The 15,334-nt window shown below is 40.3% G+C and overlaps 1 protein-coding gene across 1 annotated transcript; it reads left to right on the forward strand.

The window, feature by feature from the left end:
* Positions 1-13,940, forward strand: LOC124121963 (ankyrin repeat domain-containing protein 50-like). The gene is made up of 4 exons (XM_048395320.1): positions 1-211; positions 12,348-12,431; positions 12,775-12,843; positions 13,201-13,940. The coding sequence occupies exons 1-4, from the start codon at positions 1-3 to the stop codon at positions 13,800-13,802; spliced, it is 966 nt and encodes a 321-aa protein (XP_048251277.1). The 3' UTR covers positions 13,803-13,940.
* The last annotated feature ends 1,394 nt before the right edge of the window (positions 13,941-15,334 follow it).

Raw genomic sequence — 15,334 nt, forward strand, 5'->3', positions numbered from 1 at the left:
ATGGTTACCATGCCCAATCACAGTGTGTTGTTCCCATTTTGTTGTTTTCGTCATAATCGTACGCTGTATTTGTTTGATCACTGCTATGAGTTTGTTGATACAATGGCCAACCAGATAGCTACCCATTCATTATTACAGATACAGGAAATTAATGAACGTGACGCGATGCAGGTGAAACTCATCCAAGTCTTGACGGAACAGATACAGAAAGGTTGGTTTTCTATAATATATTGAAATCTGTCAGTTACATACATGAGAATTTGTTTTCTTCTATACAAATAATCTGGCAATATATTAATCACACATATTCCACGGACACATCATTACCGCTCTAAACAAATGACAGGATACAATGAATAAAGAATGCATAAATAACACTTGACATGTTCTGTTCATCTTGAATGCTGTTGCAAATAACTAGACATTGGTCACCAAGTTCCAGGATTCGAACCCACACTTTCAGAGTGAGGCACCTTTATTACCAGCACACAAAGCCAGCGATCTTACCACCAAGACATTAAGGTTCCACAAATGTGTTGTTTTGGAACATTCCATGGTGACGTCATCATCATCAGTGCATTGTTTGAGATGAGTGTGGCGTTGTTAATCGCTATTGTCTTGAAACATAAGCCCGCAGTTGTCACGACCTTCAAAACATATCTTTCGTTGGCTGAAAGTCATCATCATCAACTTCCCGGCGACGGTTGCCACTTCTTATTCCCGGTGGTGCACACGTGGGAAATGTTCGTCTCTCCTGGCACCAGCCTAATTAACCTGTGTTTCCGGAACAAAAGTCGACAATCATCGAAGCATGGCATGTTACGTTTAGATTCCTGAGTTGGGACGCGAAGGTTAACCCAGAAATCTGTACATACAGAACTAAATTGGGAAATCAGTAAATATCCGCACAAAATCAATAAATAATTACCAAATTACATGGGATTAGGTTTACGATCATAAACATCTGCACACATATACTGTCATTTTTCTCAGTGTGACCCTGACAAAGACATTTTCAATTGGGGACCTACTTAAACGAATGCCGGTTATGGGGAACCATCCGCGTATTTACACTTGCTTATAGCCAAGTCCCACTTAAGCCATTACCGAAGATTCGAACTGGTTTCTTCAGGCCAGGCCACTGCCGGCACCATTCGTCCGGTATACAACACGAGCAACTCTAGTTCTGCTATATCACTGTCTGTAAAGAATATTAAATTCATTTATACTCAAAACCCTTAGACCCGAGAACGTCCTGTTCATTTGTGGCAAAAATTACAGACAATGAAAATTGCCATCATCAGTCAAATGTACCCCATCCTTCTGGAAAATAGACAAGGAAGAATGAAATTTTTTCTTATGTTTCCAAAAACACATGCCTCTCTCCGGTAGCATAACACTCAAGTACTGGTTACATTGCAGGCGTTTTCTCTCATACCCAACTACAACAGCTTATCGGAAGACCTAGGGAATTCTTCGCAGATGACAAGCTTGATGATGTTATATTTTTATTTTATCTCTTGGAAAAACGTCAGAACGTCAGAACGACACAAACCATTGCCACCCAGTTGAACTACAAGAATTTCTTGGTTGTAGTAATACAATCTCTCCTCGAAATCGCGCAAATAAATGGTTTTCAGACGATTCAGTGTCAATCCCCCGATCCCAAACCAATACACACTACTTTGCCCTGTCAATCCAAAATCATATCTAAAACGATCATGTCCCCAAGCAATATGCTTTTTCAGCCTAGCAATGAAAGAATGTCCTACAATCAAAATACGTTCTGACCCAGGCATTCTATGTAGCTAAATTTTTAATACATCCATGATTACAATCCAACAAGACTAAGACGCTAGAAAGGATCATACCTACGATTTGATTTGAAAATCCTATATCGATAAATTAAGATCATATTCCTAAATTATGTTTTGACGATGTTTATAAGCTTACTGCATCAAACTTCAGATAACCAACGACCCTTTAACCCACATATTTAGCTCCTTCCTTACAGACATAAGTATGCACATGTGTTATTGCTGTGACTGAGTTAAATACTTGGGCGCATTCATTTAACATGAAAATTCCAGGTTCAGTAAATATTTTGAAAATAAGCAATAAGAAATATAACAGCGACAATGCGACGCTTAATTACTATGTCAGCGGCTGATATTTCTTACAAATACAACATTCAAAATCATGGCTAACGATGCGATAGCTTTAATACTGTGTTTGCTTACAGTGATAAAAGAGACATCTTAGAAACAAGGGAATCGACAGAGGTTGAGTAACCAGTCAGCTGATCTCAGTTATTTTCCGATCAAAACACAAATAGTTCATGGTTTGAGGGCATCCCTTTGAACAATGTTCGCCATTCTGATAGGAGGTAATATCCCAAACAGTAAGATCATCAGATTTGCCCATCGTACAGAAAGAGATTTTCGAACGGCAGCAGACAACATGACGGCCACGTGACCATCACACACATCACGTGACTGAATTTGGAAAAGATAAGATGTGTCATTATGGACGACGACGCAACATTTTACACGCGTCACTGGAGCCTCGTAATTGAACAAGATGTGTAGATGTATACGTGGCAATATGGCCACCCGTTGTATCTGAGCGAGAGCGATGGTGGAATACAATGTGCGTGTCGACTGTGGTAAAGGAATACTCAGACAATGGCGCCATAGTGACATTTCTTTCGCTTATAATACGACAAACTATCTCAAAACGCATGGTAGGCGATGACAGTCAAATATTTTACATTTGACATCCATAAGTGCTATGGTCACTGAAACACAACTCTTTGGTCAAGCTAAAATTATATGACGTCAGTTTTTATAGAACGATCTCAACTGATATTGTGTCTAGACTAGTCATGGAAATAAAATCTCGGATACTCAAATACACTTTACAAATTAGAAACTGATGTGGCTATTTTGTAAACCATATCATTGTCTAATTTGTAAAGTGTATTTTTTTACGTATTTAACTCCGCCAAGATCCCTTAACTCTGTCCAACCACCTTAAATATAAGGGTATATCGAATATAGGATAATATATATTCATAAACCCAAAATGAGCGTTCCGATCACTCAACTGGCCCATCTTTAAGCAGGTTGCCTGTGATTGATTCCATCTCCCCCAATAAATGTCCACGTTAATATTATTTTTTTACACATAATGCATTTAATCTTTCACCCAAATGTCACAGCCACAGATATAATGAATTACAATTAACTAACCTTTGCACAAATAATTTAAACGTGAAACGATACGTTTGTCACCAAGGTCGGTTTCCATTTAACTGTCAGCAATGACGTACCTGTAATGCATACATAATGCACTTATGAATATTACCGAGTCAGTTTCAATTAATTATTATTCCTTGTGATATTTTAATTTAAAAATTCAATCAGGTTATTTCTAAACCAGTGTTGCATCCGATCGGTGAATCGTCAAGTGTTTTTCTCTTGCGTTAATTTTAAGAACAATTATTATTTACTGTCTGGAAATTTATGAATGCATATATTTACCATTAAGATTTATAGTATATCACTCCACACTGCATTAATCTACGAATGGTGGCTGGCTGGATAATAAGTTTAGGGTGTAGCGTCACTCGCGGTTGATCCCCACAAGCAGTCGAGCGTCAAACTATGTCATACTCCTGATACGTCACAGTAACGTCATAGTTTGCACCTTCCCGGTCGTCGGTCCAGGCATTTCATGACAGGCAGTGAGATGTGTAGGACGTGTTAGGACGTACTCGGTGGGTAAGTTATCAGTTTGCGCTAAGTTTAAGAATTCTTTAGGAAATTAGATGGAATTACTATACATATAGTTAGATTGATATTCGACAGTATGAATGTTGTAGGAATCAGTTGCTTGCTTCACACAATGTTTTGGGGATCAACAAACGTCTGGATGTAAACTTTTCAACATGGCATTTCAACCGATAGGAATATATGCTTGTAGGTCTAAACCTTTGAACTGATAGCAATTTAGACAAAATGAGACTGTTCTAAATCGGGACAGTCAAGTGTCGGATGTGTTGTTCGTTCATATTTTTTAAAAGCTTTGTTCTGAATCATAGAATAGCTGAAATTCATTGACATGCATCCCCACTAGCCTGCAGTCCGTTGCCAAATGTATTAGCCTAATCTTCACACTAGGCCGAAATCTATAGGCTCTAGCTCTGTGTTAATCCAATGCGGGAAAATAATGTAGAATACATATGTTTCTGTAGATCTACCAACATCTTTCAAGAATGTCATGGAAAGGTAGAAAAGATATTTTTGGTAAATGTGCATGATTCTCATTCGTTTCTGACTGATTTGAAACAGACAAATGCAAAAACAATTTGGCGTTTATCACGCGGGCAGTCGCCATTTCAGTCTTTGTCACCATGCACGCCTGTTTCCACGTGTTTGTAAGCCTTGTTCTTTTTAAACCAAAACACCGTAAAAACATGAAGTTCTGTTGTGTCGACTACAGTGTTTGCCTCAGATAGTGAGGTGAGGTGAGGTGAAATTGGGTTTAACGTCGCGTCCAAGATTATTGCACTTATATAGCGACGTGCCTCAGATAGTAAGCAGAGCTGTGATGATTGTAATACTGTCACCAGAGACCATAATAATAGATATTATATGGTCTCTGCTGTCACCAACGCTCGGTTTGTTCACATTATGGCAGTGCTACAAATAGTTTGCCTGATACGGATTTGCAACTGTGTTGTACACGCGCCAAGTCAAGTAGACCTGTCGCTCGCTGTGACATCACTGAAATAATCTGTTTCTGTCGTATGTTTAGGTTTGATTTTTAATGGAATTCCCGAAAATAACCATAAACATGGTACATCCCGACGCACCAAACGATATATATATCTGCGTTAAACAATCACTTCAATTAGATCTACATAATCAGAGTTCATACAGGCTTGAAAAGGCCTTGAATGTGAAAGTCCCTCTTGAAAAGCCTCGGTTTTAGTTTCTGTCTTGAAAAGCCTTGAATGTCACCAGCACAGCTGGCAATTGGAAAGAGATGAATTTGTACCTATAATGACATTTACTTGTTTAATAACAAACAGTTTTGCAGCTGACATTTCTTTTTCATCAACATGTTTTGATGGCTACAGGTGCCCCAACGGCAAAATCTGAAAAAATATCCTCGTATAATTAGCATGGTAACTCGACAATTCTCTTAAAGTGCGTGGAACAACAATTAATTAACGATAGGTCGTCGAAACACTCTACATGTAGATCTAGTACTGTTATTCCAGGCTTATTTTGGAGTTTTCTGCAACAACTGTCAGATGCAATATGAACAAAGAGAAGCCAGGTTTCAATGTGTGTAAAATGTCCATTGTCTCACTAAAAACGACGTTAACAACTTTTTTTCCCACTGGTGGGTGCCATATCTTTCTGGTCAAAATATATATGGTGTGTATTGATTCTCACTGACAACAAATACCTGAGTATTATTTAAATACACAGGAATATCATTGAATGCAATAATAAAAATAAGAGTGAGTGAGTGAGTTAAAATTTAAAGTCACAGCGGCATTATTTCAGCCATATCGTGACTTGAGCAAGTTATGTATTTATATAATATATTAAGAGCTGTCGTCGAAGGACAGTACAACAACTAGCAAAATATCACAGATTATAATTGTAAAACTAGTTAGAGAATAATAAAATAATCAGATTATAACAGTCGACACAATATAAAAAAGGGGCTGTAGATCGCCTGCAACCAAAATTAGGCCACCATACTAGGGACCATGGGGACTTACGGTACTTCTGCTACCTACATGGTACCCCAGCAGGATTTACACCATCCCTCTGGCCACTGGCGATGATCAGAAAGATTAGCCAAAGAGGTAAAATCAACAAAAATACTACGATTAAAATCACAGAGAAATGAAATGATACGTTGAAGGATACCGGACTTACGTACCTTCCCAGGGGGACAATTGTTTTACGATACTTCAACCCCCTGTGAAGATACAGCCACTAACAATCTCAGTTATGATTTCATTCCACCAAATTAAAAATCATTTACTTTATACTGTACATATTATAATCAAAATTTATCTATTAATTCTATTAAAAACCGATGATTAAAGGAGAACTGATTTGATTAAAAAGATCCTTTATGGATGTAATTTTGAAATATTTATCCCTTGTGATGGAAAAATCAATGCAGTCAAGCAGGACATGCTTGACCGTGATTCTCTCATCACAAGGGATACAAAATGGAGGATCTTCACCTTTCAACAAATATTCGTTAGTGTATCTGCTATGGCCAATACGACATCGTCGTAAAATGACCTCCTCAAATCTGGACTGACAACCCAAGTAGGTGTAACCGATAGTTGGTTTTATTGCATGTAATTTATTTGTACCTACTTGGGTGTCCCACTTCTTTTGCATAAGGACTTTGATATAGCATCTAATTAAAGGTTTGTAGTCGCTTTATGGTATAAGAAGTGGGGTCACAGATTTGTTGAGAGCTGCTTTTGCTGCAGCATCAGCCATAGTGTTACCCGTGATTCCAACATGACTGGGTAACAAGCAATAGACGATGTCGTATTGGCCAGTGGCAAGAGTATTGTGTAATTCTAAAATATCAAGAGTGAGTGGATGATTTGAGCGAACATTTTTAAATGCCTGTAGGCATGACAAAGAATCAGAGAGGATGATGAAGTTTTTGCAGATATTTTGTGTCTGAATATATTCCAAAGCAGTTTGAATATCCTTGGCCTCAGCAGTAAAGATAGAACAATTGTTTGGTAATCTGGAAGAAATAGTTTTTGATCCAACGACGGTAGCACTGGCAACTTTGCAACCATCCTTGGATCCATCAGTGAAAATGGAGCGGTGAGAATCGTACTTTGATCTCAACTGGATATATTCTTGCTGAAAGACTAACGGATTTGTGTCTGATTTTTTAAAATTAGTAAGTGTGAGGTCTACAACGGGGTGGACTAGTTGCCAAGGAGGTGTAGACAGTAAACGGTACGGTGCAACAAAATCAAGGTCAATATTTGCTGCTGTTACATGAGGTTTTATTCTAATCCCTAGTGGAGGAACAAGCTTCGGTTTTGTATGGAATAAGTCCTCGTAGGGAGGATTAAATATGCAATCATAGGCTGGATTAGATGGATTTGATTTTAATTTTGTGATATATTGTAAAGCAAGTTTTAAACGGCGTTGTTTTATTGAAGGCTCATCAGCCTCCACATAGAGACTGTCAACAGGAGAGGTCCTGAAAGCTCCAAGACAGAGCCTCAAGCACTGGTGATGAATTGAGTCCAGTTTTTGTAAGTTACTTTTACAGGCTCCACCATAAATGATGGAACCGTAGTCAATTTTGAGCGGATCAAAGATCTGTATAAATGGAGAAGGGTTGTCTGATCCCCGCCCCACTTGGAGTTTGAGACGACTTTCAATAAGTCTAATGCTTTTAGGCATTTTGCCTTGAGATATTTTATATGTGGCAAGAATGTCAGGTGGCGGTCAAAAATAAGCCCCAAGAACTTAGTCTCCTCAACTACCTTTATGGGTGTGTCAGATAGAAACAGTTCTGGGTCCTTGTGCTGTCTATATTTCCTGCAGAAGTGTATACAATTAGTTTTTGTTTTAGAAAATTTAAAGCCGTTAGCAAGGGACCATTTTTGGATTTTATTGAGACACAACTGCAATTGTCTCTCAATAGTGTTCATGTTTTTCCCGCAACAAGAAATGTTAAAATCGTCCACAAATAACGACCCATCAACGGAATCCTTCAAAACTTTTGACAGACTGTTTATCTTGATACTAAATAATGTTACAGACAAAATACTGCCTTGTGGGACACCCTGATCCTGAGTATAATGGTCAGACAGGGTTGAACCCACTCGGACTTGAAATTGTCTGTCAGTTAAAAACTGTGATATAAAATGAGGCAAACGGCCTCTCAAACCAAAATCATGTAAATCCTTTAGAATGCCGTGCTTCCACGTAGTATCATAGGCCTTTTCAAGATCGAAAAAGACTGACACTACATGCTGTTTGTTTACAATAGCATTTTTCACAAAGGATTCTAAGCGTACTAAATGGTCGATAGTACTTCGATTTTTTTTGAAACCACATTTGATATTTGTAATTAGATTATTGGTTTCCAGATACCAAATTAATCTATTATTCACCATTCGTTCCATGGTTTTACACACGCAACTTGTTAAGGATATAGGTCTATAGTTAGAGGGATCTGTATGATCCCGGCCAGGCTTTGGTATTGGAACTACAATGGCATTATGCCATGAAGGAGGAAAATTCCCAGATATCCATATTTGATCAAATATATCTAAAAGTGTCTCCAGACAGGATTTAGGTAAATGTTTTAAAAGCTGATAATGTATGTTGTCAGCACCCATTGCTGTGTCATGAGCTTGCTCAAGGGCGGTGTGTAGCTCATGTAATGAGAAGACTTCATTATAGTCTTCACCATTATCAGAAGTGAAATTTACTTTGATCTTTTCCTGTTGTTTCTTAGTTTTTTGAAACTCTGGGACATAATTTGATGTTGAAGAATGTTTTGCTAACGTTTCTCCAAGCTTATTTGCAATGTCAGTTTTATAAGTTAATAACTGATCACCATCCTTAAGATGATGAACAGAAGATTTTGAGCCTTTGCCTTTTATTTTCTGAACCATGTTCCACACCTTGGACATGGGTGTACGGGAATTTATCTTGGAGACATAGTTCCTCCAAGATTGTCGCTTGTTTTGTTTAAAAGCACGTCGTGCCTTGGCATTTGTAATTTGAACCTTATCCAAATTATGGACTGTAGGATGTCGGCGAAAATATTTTTCTGCTTTCTTCCTACACTTTCTGGCCTGTTTGCAGTCATTTGTAAACCATGGTTTACGAATATGGGGATTCTCAGAGGACTTAGGAATGGTTTGGTCAGCAATGTCATTCAGTAAATCCGAAAACAACTGTATCGGATCTGGAATATTCTGGAAAATGTGATGTTTTATTGTGTCAGTACACAGTACCTCATATAAGGACCAATTAGCCTTGGTAAAGTTCCATCTGCATGATGGTAGCTCATCAGTAGGATTAACAGTTTTAAGAACTGTGGGAAAATGATCACTCCCACACAGGTCATCATGGACTGACCATGCAAATTCATTATACAAGTTTGAGTCTGTGAGTGACAGATCGAGGGCAGAATAAGTTCCAGTGGCTGGATGTAAATATGTGGCAGAATCATAATTAAAAATACACAGGTTGTTGTCAGAAATAAATTCCTCAACGATTTTTCCTTTAGAACTGGTATTTGCACTTCCCCAAAGCGGGTTGTGTCCGTTCAGATCACCCATGATGATGCAGGGCTTTGGGAGCTGGTCATACAGACTTTGAAGATCAGACCGTCGAAGATCAGAAGAAGGAGGGATATACAAAGAGCACAGCGTAAAAGCAATGTGCAGAGTCAGACGAACAGCAACAGTTTGAAGATTGGTATTAAGAGGGACAGGACTATGTATTATCCCCTGTCGCACCAAGATAAAGAGCCTCCCGTTGCTTTATCTCCTGGAGGAGAAAATGAATGATAGTCATTGTACTGTCGTAAGGTGAACTGATCTGTAGTTTTCAGGTATGTTTCCTGAAGACACAATGCTGACGGTTGAAAATCCTGTATTAATAATTGTATCTCATTAAAATTATGCCTAAGTCCTCTGCAATTCCACTGTATTATGTTGGACAATTGAGTCATGGTGGCTCAATTGGAGATCGCTCGCGTGAATGTGAGGAGGAACTACTCCTCCGCCTGTCCGGTGAGGACAGAGTAACCTCCATATCCAGAGGCCCAAATGAGTTCTGTAAAGGAACCTCTGAAGGTGAAGGGACGATCGGTGCTTGTTTTCTATTCAATTTCTTTTTCCCTTTTTTCGACTGATTTCGACGTTTGAGAATGTTTCTCAGGCTGAATCTCAGTTTGAGATCCTGAACTAGAGTGAGTGGCAGTAATATGTTCAGTGAGTTGAATAGTAGCAACAGGTTTTTCTGACTTGACCCATGTCAAGTCAGTCTGGCACGAAATAGAGGATGTTGCTACAGAGCGAGAGACTGCAGCAGAGTAGGAAATGGTAGATGGAGTCGTGGTCTGATCTTTAAATAGTTTTTTGGCATCCAGGTAGGATATGTTTCTTTCACATTTGAGTTTCATTATTTTAGATTCCATTTGCCACACAGGGCAAGATTTTGACGAAGCAACATGTGGGCCAGAACAGTTTGCACACTTCAAATCATGATCACAGTCAGAGCTCTCATGGCTGTCACCACAGCGATGACATACCACAGAGTTGCGACAGGATTTGGAACCGTGACCGAAATGTTGGCACTTGTAGCATCGGAGCGGATTGGGGACATACACATCCACTCCGATGTTCATATAACCTGCTTTAATTGACTGTGGAAGGGATGTACGGGCAAACGTTATGAGATAAGTATTAGTGTTTGTGATGACACCGTCTTTCTTCATTGTGAAACGTTTAACTTCAGTAACGGCCTGGTCTCCCAACTCTGTAACGATTTCTTCTTCAGACATGTCGGACAGACAACGAGCTCTGTCACGAACAATGCCTCGACAAGAATTTAATGTTCTGTGCACAGACACAGCAACCTCAATATTGGCAAAGGTAGAGATAGATAAAAGATTGAGAGATTGCTGTCTCCGTGCACACTCCACCAGAAGCGAATCACTACGGAGACGTGTGACGTTCTTGACCTCACCGCAAATCCCAGACACAGCCTTAGATATGGCAAAAGGATTCAATTTGATGGGTAGTTTGTCAGCAGCCTCAATTACCAGGAATCGAGCCCAGGAATCAATATTTTGAGAAACATTTCCAGTTGTAATTTCAATTTCCTCTAGACGTCTCTTTTTTTCATTTCGAGAAGAACCAGATTGTTGTTGAGCCATGATGAAAAGAATATAATTCAGCACCCCTGTTCCCCACCCGCCATCGAGTGTCAACAAGGACAGTGTTATATTGCACCTGATATCCAGGATGCAAACACCAGGGATACAGGGATGTTATACTCCAGCAAATATGACTTGAATAGCTATATTTATCTACCAGATGTAGTGCCAGGCAGGTTCAGTCCATGACAAGAAACTGGAGACATAAAGAATACAGAGGTCAACATCACCAGATTGGCCCATGAGCCACCGCCTTCTGGCGTAAGACTCTAGGCAATTTATTACATCCAAAATTGAGTATTCACACAAGTTATGCACGGCCAAGACCAAAATATACAGTAAAATACAACACAGGTGTGCATATACAATATTACGCACAGGGCCTGGCATGACCAGCCGATTGATAAGACCGGGCCCATCTTACCACCCGTCTAGGCGAAGTAAGGGTCGAAATAGTGTGTTGGGCAAAGGAACACAGTTCCAGGAACCAGTGCCCTCAACTACCAGACTCCCGTCCTCCGCCGACACAGGGACGCAACCCACGGCAAACAGGTTGCCCATTTTAGTCGCCTCATACGACCAGCAATGGGAGGCTGTGGAAATATTCTGCCCCGGTTCCGCACGGGGGAAGAGCTATTAGCGCTACCCAGCACTCACCACGAGGAGGTTGCTCTTCACGAGTGCCAATATAAATAAGAAAACAATGTTTAGTATTTGACCTGTATGTACAATGTAGGTTTGCTATTGATATTCATATGCAGAAGTTTTGCCGCAACGAAATAACGCATCAACGATGTGATAACAATTACCCCCAGAATTAATTAATTCAAACTAAAATACTAATCATTGCATCAATTGAAATAATGAATAGGTAGCTGATGTTAAACCCAGAGTTAGAAATTGGCCTTAGTCCTATAGTCCTACAGTCCAAACTGCCATTATCAAGGGTTTTGCTACATGTTATCAGTATATAAGGACCACTGGACTGAAACAGTTGGTGTCTAGGCATACAGCTGTTTGAAACTTCGTGGGGTGTTCCAAAATAATACACATATTCTGTTTTGCTTTTTGTTTTCGATCTGATTTTACTTTGAGTGAAGTGACACTTATGTTTTACATAGCTTAATACACTTAGATTCAAACCTTAGAAATTGGACTGAGGAGGTTTTTGTATATAGACACTCGAGGCAGATGAACAAACATCTAAATCTAATTTAAGGGATTTGTCAATCATTACGCTATCGTGTATTTTTAACAAATGTTTTTTTTAAATCTAATTCTTCAGTTAATATTGTAAAAGGCAACACATTTGTGCAAATGCAAATGTCTGTGGCCAGTATTTCTGAACAGCATATTCTTTGTTTCAGCCTCAAGTCACCCGAGTAGAAATCCGGGACAGATCGAGGGGCTGTCACATATCCAACTGACGCAACAAGAGACTGCTCTACACGGTAGGTGGAAGATCCCAGCAGGTGGTAGATATTGTCACTGTCCAACTGTGTAACACATATCAGCCAGAGAGCCCACTCCACAACCCTGCATATAAACAGTCTCTCCAATCATCAGGTTGACAAAGACATTAAATCTATTATTATTTTCTTAATTTCTAACAAGTCAACAATTGCAGTCACAGTTCTACCATAAAACTCATTCCAACAAACGTGTAGGCACGCGGCGTCGATGAATAACAATCTCAATTTGTCGAATGGCAATAATGTGTCTGCCGACAGTACTAGTATTTATAATGTTTATGTGCTATATATAGTTTTCTGAACTTCATATTCTGTGTTTCAGCATCGAGTGACCCGAGTCGAGTGACCCCGAGGTTAACTCCACAGCCTAGATCGAAGAAACAAGCAGATGGTAGCTCACTCCATAAACCTGTATTCAAACAGTTTCTACAACTAACCGTCATATAGCTGGAGTATTGCTGAGTACAGCGTAAAACAACAAACAGGCTGACATTAATCAACTCAGGTCACCAACCCATACACAGAATAATATTACAACTACTGGATGTAACAGAAAGATTTTAAACATTGAATACATAATCCTTGATTACATGAACCAGCTGTCGTCCTCCCCCTTGATCCTTGTATTGTCAGCCATGTTGGAAGTGTTTGATGATGTATTGTGTAACGTGTCAACACGGGCGGTGTGAACCATGTAGATGTATGACAAAGATGTCTGGATGTGTACAGAGTTTATTTTGTGTTACAGCGACTCCATCACCAGCAGACTGCGAGGGCCTCCATGACGCCAGCAGGGACGGGAACCTGGAGGAGGTGAAGCGGCTCCTGTCTCTGGGCGTCGACGTCAATTGTACAGGAGGGGGGAGCTGGACACCGGTGATGGAGGCAGCAGGCGGGGGACACAGAGACGTGGTTGAGCTCCTGGTGAGTAAAGGGGCCGATGTGTCACTGGTAGACGAGTACGGTGACAACATCCTCCACTACGCCTGTATGGGAGGACACTTTGAGACGGTGAAGTTTGTGCTGTCTCTGCACGTGGTGGACATCAACAGTAGAGGATGGCGGAGCATGACACCGGTGATGAGGGCAGCAGACAAGGGACACAGAGACATGGTGGAGTTCCTGGTAAGTGAAGGGGCCGATGTGTCACTGGTGGACGAGGACGGTGACAACACCCTTCACCACCTCGCCTGTTATGGAGGAGACTTGGAGACGGTGAAGTTGGTGCTGTCTCTGAACGTGGTGGACATCGACGCCAGGAACAAATCGGGGCAGACGGCGGACGACGTGGCGAGAGACTGGGGATATCCGCGAGTGGCGGATCTCCTCGTGTCCCGCGGCGCTCAGTGATGTCAGTGTCGTGTTTGTGTAGACGGTGGAGGAGGACGCTGACAGAGACGTGGCGTGCCGTTCACGTCGTCGTTTGTAAATATGTCTTTATTTATGTGAAACTGTTTGTCTTTGGAGATAAATAAAACTTGTAAAAACATTTGGGTAGAATGCAGTATTAGGGTCCCCACTTCGGAAGGAACGTTTTTACGTGTTTACGGAAGTTGTCGAATGAAAAACGTTCCACGCATGCGCAGTTCGTTATTTACGGTCGAAGCGAGAGAATTTGTTGGCCGCCATTTTTCTACCGAACGCTGCCTGCAGTTCAGTATTTTGTTACACAGACAACACACGGGGGCTTCAAGGGTGGATTGTCCCCTCTTGTCGAAATAAAAATTGTGGGGGGGGGGGGGGGGGGGGGGGGGTAAAGGGGGATTACACCCCCCTTTTTCCAAATAAATCGCACGACGGTAAGTTCATTCTGATACTTGAACAATATATTTTGTGGGGCGGACAACACAGTGGTGGTCAAGGCAGGTACAACCCCACTTTTATGACATTTTTAAAGTAAAATACGGGGGGTAAAGGGGGAGAATCCCCCTTTTTCAAATAAATCGCATTATGGTATAACTTCCTTTATGAAAGCATGTGAATTTTCATAGGAAAATGATCATCGATAGATACTTTCTCATTCAAACAAATCATTTGAAACGTTGAATTCGTTTTGACTGTCATATAGATTCTAGGACCTAAGTCTGTGGATCCATCTAGACCTAGTTCAATTTCTTTTTCTGCTTCTTTTTCATCTTTTTCTTAAACGATCATTTTGCTTCCTAAGTTTAATAAATGTAAACACGGCCGGTGAACTTAGAAACTGATCAATTGAACAACTGAAATATTTCTTTTCTCATAACGTTTTGAACAGAATAATTGTCTTACATTCCCGCATTCGTCCCATACCTATGCAAAGATGTCATCACTGTACTCCAAGTCGACTCTGTTTTATTTGTACAAGCCACAGTTTATGAATTTACAAATTATGAGCGAAGTTATTCTCGTAGTAACGAGTCCATATAAGGAAAGTCACATGATCAGACACGTGACGTCATACGTCATTTATGTCCCGCCCACAAACAACAAGAAGTCGACAGTTCGATAATTCGGCTTCACTCTCTATCGTAAAACTCGTTTAGACCATATTTCACGTCCATCTCATTTTTGGGGCCCTTTTTGCTAAAAAATGCCTCCTAACGGATTTCAGCACGCTTGCGCGTGCGCGCTTATATATAAGCGAAGCTGCCGAAGGCAGCGGTCTCCTTACGGAAACCCCCGAAGTGGGGACCCAAATACTGCAGTTGACCCAAACATTTTCAGACATTTCGTCATTTGTTGTGTTTGGAAGTTCTCATGATCAGGTAAGAGAAATTGTTAACTGAGTGTAAATAGAGATGATGTGGTATGTAAACACTGCACCTCGTTAGGGATTTATATATGCAGGTCGTAATATATTTCCTGTTGATTTTACGTCAAAAGTTTATTATTTGTCATGAAAC

This window comes from Haliotis rufescens, unplaced genomic scaffold (genome assembly GCF_023055435.1).
Source record: "Haliotis rufescens isolate VD_foot unplaced genomic scaffold, xgHalRufe1.0.p SCAF_14, whole genome shotgun sequence".
NCBI lineage: Eukaryota > Metazoa > Mollusca > Gastropoda > Lepetellida > Haliotidae > Haliotis > Haliotis rufescens.

Coding starts and splice junctions, on each gene's coding strand:
- LOC124121963 (XM_048395320.1), top strand. CDS start 1: ATGGTTACCATGCCCAATCACAGTGTGTTGTTCCCATTTTGTTGTTTT. Junction 212..12,347: donor GACGGAACAGATACAGAAAG/GTTGGTTTTCTA, acceptor TCTTTGTTTCAG/CCTCAAGTCACCCGAGTAGA. Junction 12,432..12,774: donor ACAAGAGACTGCTCTACACG/GTAGGTGGAAGA, acceptor TCTGTGTTTCAG/CATCGAGTGACCCGAGTCGA.